The 17,627-nt window shown below is 45.7% G+C and overlaps 1 protein-coding gene across 1 annotated transcript in view; it reads left to right on the plus strand.

Moving 5' to 3' along the window:
- The first annotated feature begins 1,182 nt into the window (after positions 1 to 1,182).
- The window catches only part of LOC125709419 (potassium voltage-gated channel subfamily H member 8-like), a 45,459-nt gene continuing 29,014 nt past the window's right edge, over positions 1,183 to 17,627 (plus strand). The window contains exon 1 of the mRNA XM_048977802.1: positions 1,183 to 1,664. Coding sequence (XP_048833759.1) covers positions 1,589 to 1,664 — 76 coding nt within the window. The 5' untranslated portion in view covers positions 1,183 to 1,588. The remainder of the gene's footprint in view (positions 1,665 to 17,627) is intronic.

Raw genomic sequence — 17,627 nt, forward strand, 5'->3', positions numbered from 1 at the left:
AAATGGACTGACTCCCATTTTAAACTATACGAACTGGCGGTGCTGAAGGGAGATCGCAACTTGTGGTCCGTTTCGTACGTTTACGGCTGCATCTCGCTTTTATTTCATTAGCAAATACATAAGTTCGCCTTGACGTACGAAAATCTTGAAGCAATTAAAGCCTCCCGAATCACTAAAGTGATTCACACAAATGCAATTTGATATAGCCTAATTTAATGCATCACATATGAAGCAGACAATTTGCAAAAAGACCTCTTGAGTCCCATAAATTTATCGATTTAATTATAGCATGTGCATCAATGCACATCAAGTGGATAGAACCATATAACCGTGATTGTATTTATAATCAAACTAGAAACTATAGCAGTGAGTGACTCGATTATCTAATAAAATCTATTATGCAACAGAATTGTGCAATGAAGCAATCTAAATAATTTGTTTATCACTTAAACATGTGAAAGTTCAAAATTCTGTCTTTTACCCATTCGTCCGTCTTCCGATTACCCAGTACAGGAATATTAGTTACTAAATATTATATTGGGAATACGTTATAGTCTTATTGTAAACGGTTCATAGTAGTTGCTGGCCTTGGGGGGTCTCCATAAGGGATGGAATGATTGTGGGTAGTAAAAGCAAGGAACCGAAAATTTGGGGTCACTGAAGGGGGGTATTTTTGCTGGTTTTAACTGTGGTTTGGTTTGGTTAGAGTTACGGTTGTAGATGTTTGTAAGGCGTGGCTGTGGCCGAGAGCAGAGCTCAATGGACTGGTCTATTAGTGAAAGGATACGATATTATTCTTCTATTAAATATTACTGTGCACTTCCGTGGTATGCTCGTTAAAAATGAGTGTATAATTTTACATTCATGATATGCCTCAAACTAAAATGGTGTTCATATTAAATCCCATAAAGCTGTTAAGACCGCTTCATGCGCAGCTCAGGAATGCGCCATAGCGGTGACAGTGAACTTTATGTCTAATGCACACTGGCACAGGGTAACAATACTGATGCATGCAGTGTAAGCCATCTATCCACGCCCGCGGGAATGTGACACGACGTCGGCTGGGGGTAGCAGAAGAAACTAGGCGACACGAGTCACAGACAACGAGAGGGAAGGGGGGAGTGAGGAGGAGGAGGAGGAGGAGGAGAGAGAGAAAGGGAGAGCGAGGCAGTGAGGAGGAGAGCGAGAAGGGGAGCGCGCTGAACTGCCCTCCAGGAGAACATCGCTACTGGAGACAGCAGCATCAGCACCAGAGACGCGAGCACCAGCGCTTCCAGAATAACTTTCATATGCAAGGAAATAAAGTGCACGGTTGACATTAAAAACACACTCAGGTTACGCTAACGATCCCTCGACTGAAGTCGAGGCTAAGTTGTGGGTCTTAGACCCGACTTTCAAGGTTCCCTTTGAAGGATGTGGTGATAACTCCGGCCTCAAAGTGGAGCCCCGAGTGTCTCGGATCAGCGCGCTCCTCCAGGGGCTCGGAGGCGCGCCTGGCACCTCTCGGTTCTTGCCCGGATTCGGGTCCGAGTCTGAGGCGACAGGTTCGGGGCGCCGAGCCAGGAGAACGCCCTCCACTCGGACCAGGATGCCGGTCATGAGAGGTCTGCTAGCCCCACAGAATACCTTCCTCGACACCATAGCCACCCGCTTCGATGGCACCCGTAAGTAACCAGCGATACAAGCATATTAAACCCCTTTTGTAGCCTTCGCTCAGGTAGATGAATTTGCATGTGATGGAGCAGGTAAACCTGCAGCTCTTGTCTGCCGAGTTTCGGTAACATTCTCCTGGCGCAGTGACAGTTAATCCGGTTTATATTTGGTGATGCCGCTTAGGTTAGGAAGACAGCAGTATTCTTGAAATACCTATGTGCAAACGTAAATTGCTTCATTATTATCATACATAACGTGATTTTTAAAAAAATATATTTTATAGTTTTAAGTATCGACAATTCTTATACAGTATTTTTTATTAATGGACAGACGATAAAAGTAATTTCAAACGACTTTTTAAGAAGGCATTGTTGCTACTCTGGGCGGTACCGCTTCAGGGCTCCTCTGTCAGCAGAGTGCCCCCCCCAACGAATAGCTATGGCCAGCTGTAAATATACATGGATAAGGACCTGCAGCTGGTTTCCTGATAACAGATTGCCCCGTAAATCAAATTGTAATGTACCACAACACGACCGTGTGCGTTGAGGTGACTAAGTTGTGAAAGGCGCTATATAAAAATGTAATAATAAATTGAATTAAACCGCAAAGACATTCTAGCTAACTGATGCGGTTGAGACTTCTGACACATTTCCTTTACTCTTTGCAAAATGTTACAGGCCTGTTTAGGTATCATGCATAGAAGTTTTTCTATAGATTTTAATGTTTTCAGATACAGATCTGTACATAGTCTGGTAAATGCGAGTGCACAGATTGCCGTGTTACTAAAGACGTAGATGGACCGTGTCTGGAGTCAGATGAGTTTTAAGCAATTTCTCTGGCAGTTAAAGCGCACTGAAATCGACTCGGTCCTACGGATTACAGCCAGTTTCACTGCAGTCAATGACAGCTGGAAAAAAGGCATCACGGGGCAGTGTTTGCATCTTAATGTTAAGTTGTGTCTCTGACTCACAAACACTGTAATATATCAGCTGTGCTTGTCTTTTTTCTTTTTAAAATGTCCTTTTCCTGGCAATACGCATGCTGTCAAGCGTCCCACTCGCGGCAGGAGTTTTAACCCTTTAACGTCTGGGTGTTAACCTTAAAGACTGAAATGCTTTACTTAAGCGTAAACATTCTGGTTATTAGAACAGGGCCATATAATGTGCTTATTACGCTTAAGATCCGCCTGAGAAATCATTGATATACTAAAGAGCGATCGTTTCAAGTGTCCTTAATCTCCTTAATTGACGGGGCTTATGAATATATACTTGAACCTTTGTATATTTCCATGCCATATATACAATACTACCTATGTCAGTCCAAGACTGAAGGTGGGCGTCCGCCATTGTGAAAAGCAAAATAAATGGTTACAATTAATAGGCTCAAATATTTCTGCATTTTCATGCTAAGCGTCCCCTGTCCGCTATCTGGTCCTTTTCTAATAACGGAGAAAATTGTGTTCTAAAGAACATGGCAAAATTACCTTTAGTTACTTATTTATTCTTTTATTATGCGGGAATGCATCGAACATTTTCACCGAAACGCAACACTGAAGTCTTGCCCTGCTGTTGCAGAAACACAGCAATTTAGAAAAGTGTTTAATGCCGCGTCAGCTGTCTGCATCCTCGCACCGGCACGGCAGCTCACACGAATGGCTCCTGATTCAATCCCTCTGCAATCCCACCGCTGCACATTAGCCAGAGTGTAAACCCCATGCTGTGACCCAGCCGCAGTGCACAGGAGCGGAGCAGCGGAGCTCAGTGCATCGCCGAGGGGAGTGAATCAGCGCAGTGGCCCCCCACAGACGTGACTTCGGCCGAGACACCTGCTTGATCCGATTTCAGCACCATCATCTTTATCCCTTTGTCACATTAACATGCCATCTGAAGCAAAAACTGCAATAATTACATACCATGACTAAAATTATGCTCAATCATTATAATTAACTTCCTTTGATGTGAACAAGCTTTAGCCCCGCCTCCCGCACGTTCGCTTATTCAGTGCAGAAAAAGTAACTGGCGCTCAGTAAAGAAACTTATCGTGTAGATTTTTATTAATTCGTTTATCTGTCTATTCACAGGTAGGTGGTTGTATCGGGAACAATTTACCCCCATTCCAAGCACATAAGTCCAGTTTCAGGCGTCAAGTTGGAATTATGCTGTTAGAAATCTTGTCCATTTTTGGTGTAACATGCAGTGCAGAAGCTGACATCATAAATGCACAGGATGAATGCGTTTTGGACCAGAATTTCAACCCAATGGACTCCTGCCTTGTGGGACTCCTCTTTTCCCAGCCACTCGTCTTTGTTCTGCTTCGGCGGAGGCTGTCAGCCGGTGCTGTCGTCCCATTTGAAGTGCTTTGATCTGATGTGATCCATTTCTGTTTCCCCGCTTCCCTGCCTGTTTATTGTTCGTTGCATTTTCCAGCCACGAGGCTGGATGTTCGTCACCTCTGCTGAATCAGTCCCCAGATATGGGGGACGGAGAACGGGGGAGCAGCCGGGTCCTATGGCGGCTCGGGGTGTAAGGATCATCTCCACCTCTGTTCAATGTTATCACGCCGAAGCCACTCTGTCCTCTTCGCTTGGCGGAACGAACACAACAGAATTACCTCGGTGCTTGCGGAGGTTTTCGGAAGCTGGTTTATTTTTATTAGTTGCCTGGCAGCCGCTTTTAGCTGAAGCTGACACAGGACTGGTTGCCCCATCAGTCATGAATTTAGTGTTTCTGGAGTTCGTTTGATGCTCTCCACAGCATGTGGAGCCCCTTGCTATAAGGGTGGTGGTCCAGTTGATCTTAAAATGAGAGCTTTGGAGCAGTGTGACCTTCTGTCCACAGGTGGGGGGGTGGAGGCAGGGGTCCCTGCAGGCTGCTTCTAAATGTGCTGTTTTTATACTAGGTGATAATTATATAAACTCAAGTTTTCGATGCAAATGAATATGGTCACTTTTAAAGCACTGGCAAGCGTTCTGTGTTATATGTGGAATGTGGAGCTGGACCCGGCTGCCCCTCGATTCAGTGTCACGCTGCTCAGCTTTACTAACCTGCTTTACAGGATCCTTGATGCGATTCACTTTCTCCTTAAAGCTAGACACAAACTTGCAGGTTCACAGTGTTGAATGGAGTTTTCCGGTGTCAGCTGCTTTCCTTAAAGCTGTATCTGCGCGTCTCTGGTGGTAGAAATCGGACCCAGCAGACAAGTCAGTCATTTCTCAGCTGCCGGAAACGGACCTTTCTTTTTGTAATGGCTAACGGTGATATAATCAATGTTCAAACAGCATGCTCTGCTTGCCGTTTTGTGTCCAGCAACCTGTTCTCACGTCCTGTCTGCTACGTCTGCTACGTCTGCTATGTCTGCCCGACCCTCCGGTCTCCTCCTTCACGTGGCCCCTGATGGGCCACACCTGGTACTTGTTGCCCTGCATTAGTCTATGTTTATAAGTTCTCTTTTGTCGCATCCTCACAGTCTTGCTCCTTGTGCCTGTCCTCCCGTTTTGATCCCCTGTGCTCCCATTTATTTCTATCTTTGTTACTCCACCATGCCTGGCCTCCCCCCCGAGTCCCTTGACCCAGCGGCTGTGTTACCTGTACAGTATCGCAACCTCTGCAGTACAGCAACCTGTTTAGTACATCGAGTAACAGCCTGTTTAGTAAAGTGAAAATGATTAATTGTCATTGTTGACACATCACAGCACAACGACGAAATGTGTCCTCTGCATTTAACCCATCTGTGACATAGCAGGGGGCAGCTAATTCAGCCCCCGGGGAGCAGTGCTTGGGGGTGGTACCTTGCTCAGGGTACCTCAGTGGTACTTGTCTGGTCAGGGATTTGAACCACCTATCAATCTCAAGGCCACAGTATATCAAGTAAACCAGAATAAGCCAAAAATATCATCAAATACAATACCGATTGCCAATGTGTGTTTAAAAGGAGGATGTTCCATTCTGTAGTGTGTATGATGTAATAAGTATTTTTATGGTTTTTGAATCACAAGCTCAGTTTCAAGGAGAGGATGGTGGATCTCAGGGAGGTGGGGGAGCCTGAAATAAATACAAAACAGGGTCTGCCTTTCCCTGCTGCTCGATTAACGGTGAGTCTCTGTGCTCTTATGGGTCCCATTTAACCGGAATGTCTTAGAAACGAAATGGGACATTGTGCGCTTAGAGATACATTACAGCAGTTTACAGACACTTTGAAGAAGATTAAATACACAGCAGCATTTCGGGTATGAAAAGGCAGGTGTCAAATCACAGAGGCTTCTCTTGGCCGGTATCTGTGACGTGGCTTTTAAAGGCCGTCATTTTCCTTCTGTGTGACAGGCTTATTCCAGATCCTGTCCTAGCCACCTGCTGAGGCAGCTAAGGCAGGGTTGGGACTGGGGGGTCGATGCATGTAAAATTCACCCGGAGCCTCAAGTGTGCCGGGCAAAGAGAGCAAAACCTCATTAGAGGAAAAATGAAAGCGGTAGATGGAGTAGATGCAACAAGTCGGATGAGCAGAGCTGTCTGCTGACACGGGAGCCACCGGTATCCAGGCTCATTGTGGAGCTGAGCAAGCAGAGGTTAATATGACGGTAACGAGCAGAGAGTGGGGCCAGTCTGGAGTGCAGGAACACGGGGGATGGAATGGGTTCATCCTGAGGAAGACGGAAAGTTCGAGTGTGTAAACAGCTCCGGTTTAGAAGTGGACATGGGGGAATCGCACACTTAATCGGCTCGGGGCTCCAGAGGCTCGGTGAACAAACAGTCCTGTGTCTCTGTCCCCCAGGTTTCGCTCTGCTGTCTCTGTTACTCTCTCTGGGTAGGATGGTCCCCCTGTTCCGGGTTTTAGTGCCGAGCTGTCTATAAACCTCAGGCACCGCTGCCGTCGCTCACGGTAATTGCACACGGCAGTCCAACAGAACATCAAGTCGCCGGCAGAACGAACACACAGACGGCAGATCGTCGGTGCCGCGTTTTTATGTTACGGAACCCAAAAGCGGGGAGACCTCAAAGAGCTCAGAGCTACGCTGTTTTCTCACACTTAAGGGTTTTCTTTTTTTGTTCTGCCACTGCTGCCAGTTCCCAGTGATTCTGCTGTGCTGCTGTCGAGGTGCCAGGGAAGTATGAGACAGAAAAAGTTCACTTACTAATGCCGGATGAAGTACAAGAGTTATAACATGTATGAATTATAACTCTATATGCGTATTTGTCCATGGCAGCAAGACTGGGGCGTAATTTCCCACAGATTGTAAGTAAATATTACACCCAGTCTTCATTTAACTAATATTTACTATAATATTGTTCAAATACTAATCCCAGGGGCTGACCTTCCCATCTCTCCGTCAGTCCACATGAGACGCCCGGTACCTTTGAGTGACGAGGAGTGCGGTTTCGCACGCCCCAGCCGCCCTGTTTGTGCAGGGATCTGAGGCCAAGGCTGGCTGTAACTGCCAGGCCAACATGACAGCAAATTGTCACTCAGAAATTAATGACGGGAACTAGTGACGTGCAGAGATTTTTTTTTCAAACAGAGCGGCATGCGTATGGCTGACCGCTACATTTTCTCATTTGAGTTTGTGTGATCATTGGTCATTCGAAAAGGGGCACTTAGACGTTCAGATTGGGGGGCTCTGGGATTCCCCAGCCCCCTGACGTGAATGTTTCTCTCAATCCTATAGGCTGTTGAGCAATTTATCCTTAAGTTGTCTTTATGGTGTGGTGCTTGATGGAGGGGAGAGGAGGCTTGTGTGCATCAAGGATGCTTCGAGCAATTCTGCTTACTATAAGAAGACTGTGTGCATGTTCTGCTTCTGGCTTGGAAGTGTGTATTTGTGCCACTAGGTGGCAGTATGTATACCCCAGCCCAATGTAGGCCTTGTAGATAACCATGAAATCCAATAAAAGTCTGAGACGGTACTCTCCCCCCCACAGGAGGGGGTCAGAATGGTGTTACTCATGTGTCAGTCCTGCCTGAGCCCTGAATCTTGTTTACTAATGCAGGTTTATCTCCTGAGAGGCTACTCAGGAAGGTGATGACATCTGGGTTTAGGCTTCTTTGCCCGTGTGTAGACATTTCTCCATGGCCGCGTGGCACGTGTTTAAATGGCAGCGTGACATTTAACCGAACTTCACTTTCAATTACTGTTGCAAAGGCCCGCAAACTAGATTTGCAGACTGGCACCATATGTGTGTGTGTGTGTGTGTGTGATGACACTGGCTTGTGACTCTGACTGGCCGTGCTGCCGGCTGACTGTCTCCTTGTGAAGAGGATTGACACTAAAGTGTAAGTAGGCTTATACAAGCAGAAGCGGAACTTTCACAGATTAAATCTCAACACAGCAACATTGATCAATTATTAAAAAGAAAATAATAATAATAATAATAATAATAATAATAATAATAATTTGGGGGCATTCTGATGATAATTGTAGTCTATGTGTCTGTTTTTCTGAGAAAATTTGAGTCAGCTGCTTGACCAACAGGTCCAATGATTTTATTGGTTTATGAAATACTGTTATATAACAGCCAGCTGTATCATACGGCTCATGAAAATTGATCCGGACTCCACATGACATTAAACCTGTAGGTAGCCTAAGCCCCGCTACCCCAGAGGCCTTTGGCAGATCATTAAAGAGGAACTGCACAGTGGAGTGGAGCATGAAAGCAAATAGCTAAAATGTGCAAACAACTGGCTTACTGATCTCTGCAACAGCACATTTAATATTTCGATATTTCACTCTACAGGCCATTAACAGAACCTGTTTGGCCTCTGCAGTCTCGCTTCTTCACTACAAATGGGTGCAGATATACATTTTTTTTAATGTCACTTTGGATGACATGCACGGTAAATTAGACAACTTTAATACCCACATCATTGGATCCATGCTTATGAAGCTATGCTCACAACAGGGATGAAGCATAACTTAGATTGGTCATGTACTTTCTTCAAACAGAATCTTACATTACAGTCAATCATGCAGTTTATTTAAAATGTGGCGACAAAGCAAACAGATTTATACGTGCGACATTTGTAAGGCTCCTATACTTACTTCTCGCTGACATCGCTTAAACCTACAATAGAAGTTCTTTGCGAATCGCCATGGCAATGGACAGCATGCGCTAGGATTGTGTGTCTCTGGTCTGATGGGGAGGGCAACTGTGTTGAATGTGAGCAGTATAATCCCGCTCAGCATCATTTTCCAGCACGCACAGCTTTAAACCTCTGTGATACAAACCGGTAGTAAAATCGCTTATCACAGTGCTTGTTCAGTGATTTTGAATTTCACAGCAACTATTAAAATTAAGAATGAAAATATAAATTTTTGGGTGTTGCACATCAGAGCTTAGTAACACTCTCTATTAGAAAGTGAATATAAAATGACGTGGTTCTGCACTGCAGTTGTTCCATTAACACATTTTATACTTTGCCTTTTTTATAGATATTTTACATGAATATTCTATTCGTTCGTAAATGTTCTGCTACAGAAAATGACTGATTCCTGGTCACTGGTTGTAAGTGAAGCACCAAGTAAATCCAGTCAGGCCCCATAGTTGACAGAGACCGCTCGGTGGTCTAGGTCAGTGTTTCCCAATCCGCTTCTCGGACACCCACGGAGAGTCCATGTTTTTGCTCCCGGAAGCTTGGAGGAAGCAAAAATGTGGACATTCTGGCAGGGAATTGGGAGGGAGCAAAAACATGGAGCCTCTTTGGTTCCCTAGGTTGGGAAACACCGATCTAGGCTGCAGCTCAGCACCACTGCAAAGGTAGCAGTCATGTGTCGGCCCCCTTCACCCATCTTGAGGACAATGGAAAGCATCCAACACCGGATGTCACATCTGACAGGACGCATTCTTCTCTTCTGGGTCAGAAGGCACATCTTTTCACTGGTGCATCACACAGCTGGCAGCTGATTTTTGAAAAGAGGCACTCGTGATGCTTTTGGATTGATGTCTAAATGTAAAAGTAAGATCTGGGATCTGGGAGCATGTCCCTGACACCGACGGGCACCATCCCACGGAGGAAAGAGAAGAGCGTTGACGTTTCATTGGACACGGCCTTTTCCGTCTGAGCATCGCGGCCTCCTCACACATCGCGTTACAGTCGGCTCTGCGCTGAGTCTCAGCCGCCCGCTGCAGATGAATCACATGCCCCTCAGGAGATGCATCTGGGACGATGGTTCGGCCGTTTCCATGCACTGCACCTCAGCGCCGTCGCGATGACATCACAGCCCTCTCCCGAGGAAATGGTTCATGGCAGCCTCCACCGTAGGCAGCTTCAGAAGAGGTAGAAGAGTATGCTTTGATTATGGGGGGCTGGGGGTTGGGGGAGATAGCTAATGGACAAGGTCCTGGGCATCTCATTCCCAGGGTGACTGATGAGTGAATCCGTCGGACCTGTAGGTGCACATGGGTTGGTTGCTTGGAGGGGGGGAGGAGTTTGCTGGAGAACATGATCAGCAAGGGGAACGACAGACAGCCCTGTGCACATCGCTATCCTGCTTGTTTTACGCCATTTATTGCCACCTGCTTTTCCTCACGCTTATGCTTCCTCTCACTGAACAAGCCTGTTTTTAATAATATAACCAGGGCACAGCAAAGAACCTACAAAATCAGCTGAATATATAGGTGAGCCGTACGTCTGCAAATCTGCGTGCAGGAAATACTTTTTCCAAAGCTGATAATAATATGAGGAGGCTTCACATGCTACAAGTAAGTCAGTCTAAGCCTGGCAGAGTGTTTCCTCACTGACGGCTCAGGGGCAGATCACATTTTTGCATGGTTTGAACTCCATTCATCCATTTTCCATACTCACTTGTCCCGTCATTTGTCAAAACGTCCTCTCAATGATAAGTACATGAAAAGCTAATGGATTTAATTTTAAAAATGAAGTCTAAGAGTAAGCCTTAAAAAAAACACACTGCGTTTGATTAACAGAGAAGAGGAAGAGAGGAGGAGATGTGTCACACTGCAGATTGCAATCCACCTTGCTCTTGTGTCTGTCTCTATAATAGGTGTCTAATCCTGTCTGTAAATGGAGCTTGCCGATTCCTGTGGGTGGGTGATCTCTGTGGGTGCAGCGTGTTCCAGGAGAACGGCAACGATGCGTATTTTTGTCCACTGCCACACCCCACCCTCCAGGGACCAGGCACTGCTCCTGCTCGGGGGGCCCAACCCTGGACCTTGGCTCTATGGCTGGAGCAGTGTGGATCACCCTGGCTTTCGGAATTCCATTCAGCTCTCAAAAGCTCAGGTGAAGCCTGACTGCCAGGCAGTGTCAACTTGAGGGACACATCTGCAGAGCCTCAGGGCATGGATGGAGTGTAAGGACTAATGGAACATGGGGAAACGGGGGGCAGGGAGGGGGGGGTGATGCTTTCTCCTCAGGTCCCTGGGTTGGGGGCAGTGTGTGGCTCAGCAAGGTTAAGCTTCTGTGCCTATAACAGGAAGGTTGTTGGTTCAAACCTCAGCAGAATAGTCACCTCTTTCAGCAAGGCCCTTAACTCTCTGAAATGCTCAAGCGGCGCTTAATAAACAGCCTGACCCTGTGCTCGGACCCCTAGCTTTGCTCTCAACTGTGTGTATATATGTGTAGGAGAGAAAGATGGGGTATGTGAAAAGAAGCACTCTGCATCTGAACTGAAACTCATGCAAATGGAAAATAAAAAATCATTTAAACAGGTCTACTAGAAGATAACACTATATAACCACCTGTGTGTAGTTGTTATAGCTGGGTGCGGTCAGTCAGTTACCTTTTCCAAATAAGTCAGGCTGTGAAGCTGACCCGGTAAATGGGTCTTGTTAAATTTCTTGAACATATGCACTCTGTCCACTTGATTAGCTACACCTAGCTAGTCCCGGGTAGGTCCTACTTTTACCTCCAGAACTGCTTCGAGGTCAGAATCCATTCTGCACACCGCGAATGTACTGAGCTGGTATTTTTTTGCCCTTCTGCCCTTCCTGTTAAATTTAATGGCTGGCCATTCTCCTCTGCCCGCTCTCATTAACAAGGTGTTTTTGGCGACAGAAAAGCCATTGACTGAATATTTATCACACCATTCTCTGTAAACTCGAGACACAGTAGCGTGTGAAAAATCCCAGGAGGCTCTTTCTGAGACGCAGGAACAGCCGCGTCTGGCACCAATAATCACACCGCGTTTAAAATCGCTTTGGTGTCGCTAAAGCTTAACCGCACAGTAACTGAGCCTCTTGACCCAGTCTGATAGCTGCATATATTGCATTTTGGCTCTGTGATTTCCTGTTTGGAGAAGCAGACTGTTTGCATTAACAAGCAGGTGTGCTTTATGAAGTGGCCGCTGAGTGTATTTCGGCATTCTCTCAGACGCTCAGTCATGCAAACACTCCCAAACATGAATTTAACATACAGCTATGGAAATGCATACTGCCGACGGCCGAGGATTTACGCACGGACACACACTGAAATGCACGCGCATGTACATCAGGCAGGACACCACCCCGCACAGTGCTAACACACAGAGGGGCACTGTGAGTCACATTATGAGTGTGTACTGAGCCCTCAGCTTAAAATCTCATGATGCGATTTTTGTTTGAAAAGCCCCGAAATAGCACGGTAATGTGGTGCGTTCAGCAGACAGCACTCAGAGGGATGCACTCATTCTGGCACAGAACTTGGCAATGAGTGGGTTTCTGTATCATTACCGGGGCTACAGCCATGTTCTGACACCAGACAGGTGACTCTACTTTTCCAGCCCACCCCCCTCCCCCCCCCCGGCCGACTGCAGCAGGCTCCATTCCGGTTTGGAGGGGTTGCAGTTATAGAAATGGAGAGATGATTTCGTGTTGTACCCAGTTTCCCATTTAAAATGATAAATCGTTTTTCCTAGTTGCATGAACAACATGCTGCTCTCCTTTGTTTTGTTTTGTTTTTTTTTTCCGCAAAATTAAAGCCCACACAGGAAGTGGGAAAATGATTTCTTACGCCTCGGATACTTTGTTTAAATGTGTGGCAAATTCTTCTGTTTAAAATGGTCGAATGTCGCGATCTAAGTCAGCTGACTGTAGTCAAACTGCTCTCCTGGTGTATTGTATCATATTGGTACCATCTCTGATATTGACCTTCTCATGATTGATTTATATGTAATTCATTTTGTCCATCCATCCATCCATTTTCCTAACCGCTTATCCTACTGGCTCGCGGGGGGTCCGCAGCCTATCCCGGAAGCAATGGGCACGAGGCTAATTCATTTTATATGCTTTAGATATATTATTAATGTCAACTGTTGGCCCCTCAACAGTTGGATTCATCTCAGGTGTCTGAGTGGACCCAGAGGCTGTCCAGGTTTCTGAAAGCATGTCTGAGTAACGTGGGGTCACTTAACGTCCTTTCGGTTCTACTGATGTTTATCTTAAGTTAATTACATCATGTTTGTGAATCAGATCGCCAAGGGGAAGCACAGGGAGAGGAGCAGTCAGCCAGCAGTGATCCGTGTGATGCTTCATAGCTGACTGCTAGGTACAGTATGTTGACGATGGTCACAGTATGTTGGATAGGAAGGAACCAAATTAAAAAAGCACCTGCTCGCTGAGACCAACGAGATTTTCTAGTCTGTCGAGGAGGATGTGTGGATTTACGATGTGAAAAGTGGGCCGAAACACAGGAACGGGCAGAGGAAGTCTGCGGAGAGAAGTCATTTATTGCCAAGTGTAGTTTGAGGACTATGGCACCTGAATCCTGACTGGCACCTGCAATTCGTGCTTCAGCAGGTATCATGCTTTCATTATGAGACGACACACAGCTTCTGACATTATTCTGCATTGAGATATTCCAGAGGCCTATAGCTAGACATAGGCCCAGTTTAGGATTCTCTATTATTGGTGCCTGAATAGAAATGGTAACATGTCCGGTTAATCTATCTCCTGACCACTAATCCATTGCAAGGTCATGAGAGGCCAAGAGCCTGTTGTAGACAGCATAGTGCACAAGATGGGAGATCCTAGATGTGTTGCCAGTCCATCTTAAGGAAGTCACCCGCTATGGGCAGTTTATGACGGCCAGTTTGTGTAAGTCAGGGCTGCCTAACGCTGCTCCTAGAGATCCGCCATCCTAGAGAGCTTAGTCGCAGCCCTAGTTTGATACACCTGATGCAGAAAACCATGCCCCTCAGTAGCATCTCAGTATTAGAACCAGCTTAGCTTCAACATAGGAGCAGACTTAAGCAGCCCTGGCTTCACCTCATGTTTTGCAATGGGAAAAAAAAAACGTATGCAATGTGAGGAAAACATAGAATCTCCATAAATAATGATTTAAGCATGTTGTCTGTCATGAGTTTTCCTATTAAGCAGTAGCTGCTTCATCTGCTTTGTAGCCATGGGATCCAGTAGACAGGTAGACGGTTTAGAGATAAGAACGGCAAATGAGTCAGTGAGTTGCAGCCTTTGTTTTGGATGCATTTCAGACCTGCTGGTTCTAGTACAGCACTGGGCCCTGGGGTCAGGAAGAGGCCAGATGATGAGTAGACCGTGACTTTGCCTTTGTGTTTGTTGCCCACTTCCTGAATCTCACCCATCCATCCATCCATCCATTGTCTGTGACTGTTTGACCTATTCAGGGTCACGGAGGTTTCCGGCACATATCCCAGAGGCTACAGGCAGAACTCAGTCAATTCCTTTTTTAAGACTCCGCAAAACAAAAATCTTGGAGGTTTTACACTCCTTTTCCTGGAGGCCACACTCCCCCATCTTCTGTGTCGGTTCCTGTTCCATTACTCCCGTTCCCTTCCCTCCGTCTCTCTCACCCCTGGTACCGCCCACACGGTCCCCTCAGGTCTTCCTTCTCGATAATAAGTGTGCAGAATCGGAGGGTTGTCTCTTTCAGGTAGATGCTGTCAGTTTCAGGCTGACGTTCCCTCCCGTTGGTATTTGAATTCCCCATTGTGTCCATGAAAAGTCCTTGGCGCTGAAACTTTAACGTTCTCTATATAGATGTACCTCGGACACATCCGACAGACAGTTTCCATATGGCCCTGTATCCACAGTGGGTCCCTTTAACATGTAACATTCAACCTTCAAACATCTCACCACAAAAAAGGCTCAGAGGGCCTTTAAGTCTACCGACTTGTTTCTTAAATATTATCAATAAATGATCACATATAATATTCAAATCATCAGTGAGTCACTGATCAAATATTTATTTAGCTGAATATTTTAAGTATATCAGTTTTTCTTTAGTACCTTGTGGCTTCTAAGACTTCAGCTCAGTCTAGTCTAGTTCCTTCTAGTTTCAGAAACTAAGCAATTACTTGTTTTGAGATTCCAATCCATTTATTCCAACTGTAAACATAACATTGTCACCAATCGTCTGGGATAGGCAGAGACAGACAATGAATTGAAACACAAACAGACACACTTGGTGCGAGTTGCTTCGGTGCTGTGTGATTCTTGCATGGTTTATTTGATTTTAATGTCCCTTTGTACCTGCTTAGCCTTGCCGCTATGGCCATGCTGTGTAGATCTCCATCTGAGCTGAAGCTACGCATCGCTTGAAGCACTGAAAACAGCCTGAGGGAAACTGAGTATCCGTCCTGAATACAGGCAGATCTGAAGTGATCCGATAGTCTGTCAGTGTATCAGGGCAAGGTGCAGGCCATCGTCTCTAATGATTTTAGGTGCAATGGAAAGCCCTTCCCGCTGTTATGAATGGAATAGCAACAGTTCTTTGGATTTAAAACATTCTGTTCTCATTCATAGCTGTACTCCTGAGAAACTTCATCTTACTGGTGTTGCATATAGTATAAATATTTTGGTTTCAGTGTTGAAAGAATAACATGCGCATGCAGTACGTTCATCATGCAATATAAAATGTGTAGCCGCTGTTTATTTGGCCCCTTTCGCCTATAGCACAGACCGCAAGTGAGTTTTAAGGCTGCTAACAGTTTTGTTTCCTACAAATGACACAACTGCAAAACGTCACATCGATTTCCGGAAGGCCCGTTCGCGTGAGTTTCTCATTGCTGCTCCTTTATTGCTGCCAGCAAAGTTCACGTTTTATTACAAACACATTTGTTTGCCTTCCCTCTGTCCCTGACGGATGAGAGCAATTTTCCGAGAAGTTCAGTATAACGGTGTGACTCTTTTTCAGGCCAGCTGCAGTTCAGCTGATAAAGCGCCGGATAAAAGACTAAGGGCTTTAAAGTGTAACCATCTGAAATTGCGCCGCCACCTAGTTAGACCCAGAGGCTCATGCATCATCAGGATCACTGCTCAAAGGGGTGACATCTGCAATACTCTATCTTGAATAAGCGATATGACAAACGGTGCACACAAGTCATCACTCCCGCGTCACCGGCTGCTATAAGATGCCAGCGACGTCTCTCATTAATGACGTTTCTTTGGCACCGAGTTGAAGAAATGTGAATGAAATGACAATTTGGCCGTTTATTCTTAACCAAACTTTTAGGCTCTATTGCCATGAAAAGTGAAGTAAAAAATAGCTGCGAAAGGAGATTCGTGTATCAGCAGACCGAGAGGTCATCATGCAACCTTTTGTACTGGAGGTACGTGGGGAAAAAAATCTTGTTCTGCTCTGGGAATTTGCGATGTTACCAACATCTATATCAGTCGCACGAAACTATCGGGGGAGCATCGGCTCACAGTGTGTGACCAACATAGACAGCTGCCATCTTTTAACCGTCAGGGCAGATCACTATGAAGAAAGAACTGAAATAGAAAGGAATCCCTAAACACAGGAAGACTAAGGATGTCCTGCAGGTGAGGCCTCGGACGTGAGACCCCAGTAACAGTAGAGAGGGCAGCTCTGTTGCAGGCAGAGTGTTATCAGGCTCTCAGACTCTTTGGCGGAGCTTTTATGGATCCCAGCTAAAATAATGGTTTAACTGGGAGAGGACTATAAATGACTCAGATAAGCAGCTGCAACATACTGCACCCAACCCCAACCAGTCTCCCCAGAGCTGTGGGTCTGGGCTATACAGCTTATGCAAGCTTCCTGTGTGAGGCCAGAGGTTCAGACATCAACACAGAGATGATCTTCCTTAGATTAGTTGAGACTCTCATCCGGGGCAGTCTTTTAGAGCCTGCCATTCTTTATATGTGTTACACGTAAAGTTCAAGTAATTTGGTTTGGACACCTTGCTCAGTGTTTAGATAATATATATATATATATATATATATATATATATATATATAGGTCATTTATTTATTAAGGTCCGTAGGTTTCTGGTGAAATCTGCACTTTATTCATCCTGATTACGTCCTTATTACTAAAAGTGCTCCACTAGTTAGGAAGTCATTGAAGGTAAAGAGACATCTGCTACACATCACCACTCCTCAGCTGCCCGATGAGGTTGAAGAAGCGCTGTTCTCTGTCAGCTGGCAGCATCTTCAGTACCTCAAATTAGAGATTTCACACAATTTCATGGCATAATATATTGATCTGTCTTCTCACAGCTCTTGCGCTGAACGTACCAACAACAACCCGAAACTCCTCCAAAGCCTTTGTCTCCATAGCAACACAGGAACACACCGTATGCTCCTGTTGCCAAGCAACGTAACCTGATATATCCCAGGCAGAAACTGCTGACAGTAAATAAGAGGGACAGAGACACCCTCTCGTACTGAAATCCATGGGGAGCAAGACAGCAGCTGGATTTGTGGGTATTTGTATGGAAATGAGTGCCGTGGGCTTGCTGTGTGTTTAGCCGGCACAAAGTTCACTCTCCTAATCATCTTTGCTATTATTACCATTATTATTATGGCTTTGGTGTTGGAGTTGCAGTCCCAAGTCCTGACTTTCATTCTCCACTGTTGTAAATGACCTGGTTGCATCTCCTGTAGAATCAGGGCCACATTGTCCTGCGTATCGTCCTCCTCTAACGGCGGGAGACTGATCTGTGACTCCGCCCATCAGCTTAACAGTTAACATGACAAAAACAGATTCCTACACTACAGTTGCCCATTGTGGGGGAAGTGTGACACGATCCATCTCCAGGGGCTGGAGAA

This window comes from Brienomyrus brachyistius, chromosome 16 (assembly GCF_023856365.1).
Source record: "Brienomyrus brachyistius isolate T26 chromosome 16, BBRACH_0.4, whole genome shotgun sequence".
Lineage (NCBI taxonomy): Eukaryota > Metazoa > Chordata > Actinopteri > Osteoglossiformes > Mormyridae > Brienomyrus > Brienomyrus brachyistius.